General features: G+C 36.8%; 2 protein-coding genes across 2 annotated transcripts; one reads left to right on the forward strand and one right to left on the reverse strand.

Annotated features, from left to right (window-relative positions):
* The first annotated feature begins 684 nt into the window (after window positions 1-684).
* Window positions 685-3,129, forward strand: LOC114421063 (lysM domain receptor-like kinase 4). The gene has a single exon (XM_028386840.1). It carries the CDS (start codon window positions 833-835, stop codon window positions 2,780-2,782), a length of 1,950 nt encoding a protein of 649 aa, XP_028242641.1. The 5' UTR covers window positions 685-832; the 3' UTR covers window positions 2,783-3,129.
* Window positions 3,130-5,018: 1,889 nt separating this feature from the next.
* LOC114421070 (serine/threonine receptor-like kinase NFP) lies at window positions 5,019-7,739 on the reverse strand. The gene has a single exon (XM_028386851.1). The coding sequence runs from the start codon at window positions 7,079-7,081 to the stop codon at window positions 5,282-5,284; it is 1,800 nt and encodes a 599-aa protein (XP_028242652.1). The 5' UTR covers window positions 7,082-7,739; the 3' UTR covers window positions 5,019-5,281.
* Window positions 7,740-8,013: the final 274 nt, after the last annotated feature.

Here is an 8,013-nt window from a genome sequence, read left to right on the forward strand (position 1 = left end):
TTTGTAAAAATTATAGGTTTTAACATCTTGTTGATTTCCTATAATTGTTAATCTAGGAAACCTTTAAAATTGACAAGAGTCTGTTCCACGAATCTATAATAGGTTGCTGGTCCACGAGGTTGAGCTCGTTAGCACTAGAGAGATCGTCAGAGAGAAAGTTGAGGTGACAAGGGAAAAAAATGCCATTGCCAAAAATTGCCTTCGACGATGACAAATGATAGTTACTTGAATGAGATGAGGGATTCATAGTTACTTAAAGGAGATGAGGGATTTAGTGTGGAATGACATATTGTAGTAAGATTAATCTAATGATAAAAAATCATGGTTCCCTTTGGACCACCTATAATACTAGTTCACCGAATCAATCAACTAAATATTATGCTTAAGTTGCTTGGTTAAAGATGCTATTACTATCAGTAAGAGATTGACAATAATGTCACGCGGAGAAGATACAAGCAAAGCAAAAAGAACTAATTCAGCGTCTCAGTCAATTTAAGTTGTCTTTTTCTTCTTCTATTTTTAATTGATTTTTTGAAATTGATCCTCGTGAAGTGATAAGACAAGAGGTCAAGAAAACAAGTATAATTCAAGTGTTGTTACTTGTTATCCACTATTTGGTCAACAACAATCCAAGCCAACCCGTTGTTTGAAAATATTTTAACTCTCAATTCAACTTCAAGAAGAAGCAAATCAATAGGCTTGTTATTTCTCAGAAATTGTCTTCCATCTGAAATTTTGACCAACAGATCAAATAATTCCAAAAAAATTGAAACAGGCACTCCCTAAATCATTTAATAAAGTGTTACATAATTGCTGGGTTTAGGCCCCGCTTATGTACAAAAAGTGGTGCATAATTGCATTCATTTCTCTGCAAACAACAATGGATCTCTTTCCCTTCATCCCCATCATCATTTTCACACTATTGATCCACAACTTCTCTCTGATTCTGGGGCAGCAACCTTACATTGGTTTAGGCACAGTAGCGTGCCCAAGAAGGGGTAACAAAAATTCTATCCGTGGTTACACTTGCAATGGTGCAAACCATAGCTGCCAAAGTTACCTCACCTTCAGATCTCAACCCATCTACAACTCTGTCAAGACAATATCAACTTTGTTGGGTTCTGACCCATCCCAGCTTGCTAAAATAAACTCAGTTTCCATGAATGACACCTTTGAAACAAACAAGTTGGTTATTGTTCCGGTCAACTGTTCCTGTGCAGGTGAGTATTATCAAACAAACACATCCTATGAGTTCCATAATTCAGAAACTTACTTCTTGATTGCCAACAATACTTTTGAGGGCCTCACAACATGCCAAGCTTTGGAGAACCAAAACCACAACCCTGCAAACATATACCCTGGTAGAAGGCTTTTAGTGCCTCTTAGATGTGCTTGTCCCACAAAGAATCAAACTGAGAAAGGCATCAGGTACCTCCTAAGTTACTTGGTAAACTGGGGTGATTCTGTTTCATTCATTAGTGAGAAATTTGGTGTCAACTTTATGACCACTCTTGAAGCTAATACACTTACTCTCACCCAAGCCACGATCTATCCCTTTACCACAATTCTAGTTCCCCTTCATGACAAGCCCTCAAGTTCTCAAACTGTTTCGCCAACTCAGCGCACTCCACCACCCTCTCCTCCCTCTTCTGATCATAGCTCAAACAAAACATGGGTGTATGTAGTTGTTGGGGTTGTTGTGGGAGCTATTGCCTTAATATCGGTTCTCTGTGCTGTCATTTTCTTCACACGCTATCGCAAAAATAGAAAGAAAGATGACTCAGTGGTAGTAGGGTCCAAGAGTTTTGAGGCAATTGAGGAAAAACCAGAAGTGAAAGTGAATGAAAAATTGTCAGAGATCATATCTGGCATAGCTCAGTCTTTCAAAGTGTATAATTTTGAGGAACTACAGCGTGCAACAGATAACTTTAGTCCTAGCAGCTGGATCAAAGGGTCTGTTTATCGCGGTGTGATTAACGGTGATTTGGCTGCAATTAAAAGGATAGAAGGAGATGTGTCAAAAGAGATAGAGATACTGAACAAAATCAACCATTCCAATGTTATACGCCTTTCCGGGGTTAGCTTCCACGAGGGGGGTTGGTACCTTGTTTATGAGTATGCCGCTAATGGGGACTTGAGTGAATGGATCTACTTCCACAACGTGAATGGGAAATTTCTGAGTTGGACGCAGAGAATGCAGATTGCATTGGATGTGGCCACAGGACTTGACTATCTTCACAGTTTCACTTCTCCTCCTCATATCCACAAGGATATAAACAGCAGTAACATTCTTCTGGATGGTGATTTCAGGGGAAAGGTCACGAATTTAAGCCTTGCTAGGTGTTTGGAAGGAGGGGACGATCAACTTCCCGCGACGAGGCACATTGTTGGGACAAGAGGCTACATGGCTCCAGAGTATTTGGAAAATGGTCTTGTGTCTACAAAGCTTGATGTGTATGCATTTGGGGTACTTATGCTGGAAATGGTCACTGGAAAAGAGGTTGCTGCTATTTTAACTGAAGATGAGACAAAATTGTCACATGTTTTAAGTGGCATACTTGGTGAGGAAAGTGGCAAGGAGATGTTGAAGGAGTTTGTGGATCCCTCTTTGGGAGAAAATTGTCCATTGGAACTTGCTATGTTTGTGATTGAAATGATTGATAATTGCATAAAGACAGATCCGGCAAGTCGCCCTAGTGTGCATGAGATTGTGCAATCTATGTCAAGAACCCTGAAGTCTTCACTGAGTTGGGAAAGGTCAATGAATGTCCCACGAAATTAAACTAGAGCTTGATCAGAATCTCTTGATGTTAAATCAGTTGAAACAAGATGCTTCAATCAGTCAACGATATTCTGTATTTTGCTAACTTCTTCTGTTGTTTTCTCCATCAATTTATGTTGTAGTCCGTTAGTATTATTATAGTGTGTTTGTTCAACTAGGTTTTTATAGATAAACATATATGATACATTATGATGATCGAATAAGAATTTATTCGATAACTATCTTTAAGAGATCTGATGCTAAAGAGCATGAATATTTCTCTGACGTCTCTTCCAGAAATGAATTTTCTGTATGTTGTGATTTTATCAGAAATTAATGTAATTGTAGTTTTATTTCCTTGTTAGTTATTATTTGTGTGACATTAAACCCTGAATATGTGTAGAGAGACTCTAGTTAGGATTTTAATTGTTAAACCAAAAATTTCTTAAAGTGCTTGATGATGCTATTCCTTTCAGTGACTCTGAGCAACAAGTCCAATCCAACTGAAGTCCACGAGAACAACTCCTGCCGTAAAAGTTGTGCAAGAGATGATATTGAAGTAGACCTTTTAAATGTTGAATACAAAAGTTAAAACACACCCTGGATTCATTAACTTGAATTTCCGAATTTCCAATTCAGAAATGATTACGAGAATGAATATCATACCGTGGAAGAAACGTGATCTATGGATGGCTTTCACCGACTTGACTTCCGTTAAAAAATTATACTATAGCAAAACTCATTCCAATTACCAGTTGACATAAAAAGGAAAAAGTTCATATTATTCGTACAAAACGGGGGTCATTAAAGTTTAGTATGCACTTGGTATAAGACTCCCCAAGCATTGAAGGAGCTGTTGTGGCATGCATGACCCGGTTGGATTGCCCTCCCCAGTGGTTTTATGTAGTTTGTGTTAGATTTAATTCTGGTAAAACTAGGAAATCTGTAAAATGAAAAATTAAGAATGTATCCACCGTTGATTTAAAATTGACTAAGATTACAAAATACTTTAATTTAATATTTTTATTTTGATAAAAAATTATTCTTCACTAAAATGAATTCTCTTTGTATACGTGGAATAAATACACGATGAAATTAGTTTCTGTTTTGTATTTTAGTCAAAATTATGTTTTCCTTGTTATTTAAAAGAGGTTGAAAAAAAAAATAAACAACAAAAATTTGAGTATGTTGATAAATTACACAATGAAAACATGTGTATTTTTTTTTTTTTTTGCATTCCCTCTTGCATAATAAAAACATGATTTCATTGTATATTTTATTAATGGAGTCATATTTTTGTGAAAATGATATATTTGAAAAAAAAAAAATCAAAACACACGTGGGTAGTGTAAATAAGAAACATGGTAGTGCTAATAGCAGCTTCATTGAATCAATGATTGTCAGACTAAACTGGATTTGACGGGTAGCCCATTCTAGTAATTTTTTGATTTATTTTCGAATTTTATGGCACAAAAGATGAAATTGAAAATACTAGTCATGCAGAAGCAGAACCCTCTCTAAGCACGGGCCGTTAATATTTACGAAAGATTCTCCACAGATTCCTATCTTTGGTACTTGCATTTTTTTAAACGAAAGAGGTAGGTACCTTCATCAATGATTGGAACAACATGGACGACTTTTTATTTTATGCGTATTTCAAAAGCCCTTCACGTTACATGAATACCCATCCACCCCAAAAAAATAAAAGGTAGAGCTAGTCTGCTTTCATTTATGCTGGCCATAGAATAATACTATATTATAAACGTATAGGCATATCATAATGCACAAAAATTTGCACTTTTTACCTTGGTTACTCCATGCATGATGCATCATTATACGTTAAAAATGCATCTATCCCAAGGGATTGGCATTGTCGTCAAAGAATAGTGAGCAGATATTATAGGCCATATACTCTCAATTTTATAGATATATAATAATAATAATTTAACAGAGCTGAGGCCGTATCCAAAGGCCTTCTTGCATAAATTCTAAGTTCCTATGTCCAGCCTTGTGACAAAAAATTAGAAGATAAAAAAGTGGGATAGATTAATTGTATTTTAGAGATCAAAGTGTTAATGGCAAAAAGTACTAAGATAAGAAGAATTGAGGATGTAATTGGACGAACAAAATCCTAAATTCTATCTGTGCAATATTGTGACTTTATGAGGTATGAAACATAAGCTTGATGCAACCAGTGGTAGAAACGTATATTTCAAACTCGAATAATTATTCTTTCGCTTGAATTTGTTTGTACATGTAACAGATAATCCATCATTTAATTCAGTTTCAATTGTCATACAAAAAAGATACAAAGAAATAAGCAAGTTTAGTCTGAGGTCAATTGCAACTTTCATTTTTGCCGACTCTACCCCAAACTTAAAAAAAGTAACAGGGATGCAATAACAAATTTTTTAACACACTCCCCTAAACCAAGCCCACCATTAATGACTAAAGATGTAATAATCATCATGTAAACAAAATACCATCATGGATTTGAGAAACTAAATTGCCCTCACTCAATCAACGAGCTGCTATGGAAGTGACAATTTGAGTAGCTTCTACATCTAATCCAGAAGAAGTCAAGGATCTCTCCAATGTCGCAGGAGATGGTTGAGTGAGAAGGGAGAGGCTAAGGACAATTTCTGCAATGGTTGATCTGGACAAAGACTTATCTGCTGTACAATTCACTGCCAAGGAGGCCAAGCTGAGAGCATAATCTATAGGATAATAACTCTCTAACTTAGGATCCATCCATTTTTTGAGCCTCTCCTCTCTATTCTCTTCTTGATCAAAGATCTTCCAAATGTCCTTCCACAGCATAACTACCTCACCATTTTCCTTGGTTGTCATGGCTTTCCTACCAGTAAGCAACTCTATCAGAACCACCCCAAATGCAAAGACATCTATCTTTGGCATCGTGGGGTTGGTAAAAGTTCTGGCCATGGAGAAATTTGCTATCTTGGCCTTGAAGTTTGAGTCAAGAAGGATATTGCTGCTTGCGATGTCCCTGTGGACTATTCTTGGATATGCATGTTCATGCATGTACTGCAAACCCATTGCAACATCCACTGCTATGCTTATCCTCTGACACCATGTAAGGGAGGCCCTTGAGTCTGATGTGTCTGAACAAGACTTGTAGAATAGCCACTCATCAAGAGATCCATTTTGAGCATATTCATAAACCACAAAACAATTTCCATCATTGTCTGACGAGACACCCATTAATTTCACCAGATTTCCATGATTCACCTTCTGCAGAATTTTCAACTCCTCTGTGACATTTTCCTTGAATCTTTTTACTGCCAAAACCTTACCCTCTATGTTTGCCTTGTACACTGATTCCCCAATCTTGCACTTCTCACTGAGGTTCATGGTAGCTTCCATGATCGCATCAGTTTCATACATGGTAGGCTTACTTACATAGCCTGAAACTCCAGAAAGTAGTTTATCTGCAGTTTCAGCTGATGAAGCACTCCTATTCAAACTCTTAATTTTCAGACAATATACATACACCAGTAATACTGCTAAAACCACGACCAGTAGCGTGCATCCCAAGCTAATACCAATTATAACTGGAAGACGAATTCCGCCTTTTCTTACATCTGAAGGAAATTGAGCAAGAACAGGCAAGCGTGTCACTGGGATCAGAACTGGAAGGTTGTTTGCAGCAGTAAAGTTCTGACCATAGTTGTTTTCACTCAATATGTCCTCTGGTGATGCACCAAACTTTTCACTTACAAGGGAAACATTGTCACTGGGCTGCCACACGTATGTAATCAGGTACTTTATCCCTTTGTCCAACTGGTTCTTTGAAGGACACTTGCAGAATAAAGGAAATACTACTTGGATTCCTATTGGCAACGTATTTGGACTTAGACTGGGGTTTAAATCCATCACTACACGCCAATTCGTGAGATTCTCGTATGAAGTGGTTGCAACAAAGTAGAAGGTATCACCTGGGTTGATCTCATAGGAGATATTGGCGAAAGAACGGTTTCCAGTGCAACCACAGGTTACTGGTATCAGTAAGACTTGGTCTGCGATCAGCTTGTCGTCTTCAGGCTCTAAGTTACTTGCTCTTGCAATGGATAAAGGACTTGTGTCAAATATATTGGATATGCTGGTTAGACTCAAAAAATTTGGAGACTGAGCAATGTATGTTACATAGGTTTCACATGAAGGCGGTGGTGAATCAGAAGGGCATGAAAAGTTTGTTTCATTGGTCTGTTGTGATTGAGCTACAATATTAGTGAAAAACAACATAAGTACAAGACAAAGAATCTGAGAACGGAGCGGAAGAAAGGAAAATAAGACAGCCATTGCTGTTTAGTTGTGAACAAATGTAAGTAATGAGGGAAAGAATAAGGAGAGTCTATTATCACAAGCAATTGCCGTTGTTGATATGTATGTAGCATTCTGTCAACAAAATACCCATTGGTTTAATATAAAAATCTGCTCCTGCCTGTCACTAGCTTTAACTATATTTTCTTTTGGCTTTTGGAATCCTAGACACTGTGGACACGTCAATATTATGTTAGCCAAATTGTATGCAATTCATGCGCATGACATGATATAAAAAATGACAATAGAGTATTGTAATGCCTAATCAAACCTTTGGACGCCCAGTTAATGTTCCTACCAGTTCTATCTATGCACGATGTTGGCCAGCAAGCCGATACCTACAGACCAACTACACTTGATGATTGCTTGGAGTAGGTGTAGGTTTGGATAGACTTTTAGCTAGCACCAAGATGCAAGATCATTATTTGCTATTGTAATTTACACAGGCATTAGACAGCTTGGAGTGTTGAATCGTCCATTTGCGTATAGGATATGCAACAAAGTAAAACACTTCATCAAATTCACCTTTTCAAAAAAAAAAAAAAAAAGTAAAACACTTCATCAAATTCACCTTCATTTTATTTTTAATCAGAGAAACTCAATACTGGACTGTCTACAGCAGCTGAGCAAGACGTACACCAAAAAATAGGACTATGGTTGCAGTAGCCTAGTACTTGATATGAATTGAATACCCATTAGTGTAGTTCTTAAATTGATGTATTTTAGTAAAGTTCAAAGATCAATTTAAAGGTTTTTTCAGTATTTAAGGAATTATTTAGTATATTTTCTAATAGTTTTAGGATTATTTAAGTAGTTTTTCTTACTTTAAGGACTATTAATGAGATAGAATCATATCTCAAGGATCAAATTGATGGTTCACTCAAATGCCGTCCTTATCTTACTCTATCAAT

This window comes from Glycine soja, chromosome 1 (assembly GCF_004193775.1).
Source record: "Glycine soja cultivar W05 chromosome 1, ASM419377v2, whole genome shotgun sequence".
NCBI classification, from domain to species: Eukaryota; Viridiplantae; Streptophyta; class Magnoliopsida; order Fabales; family Fabaceae; genus Glycine; species Glycine soja.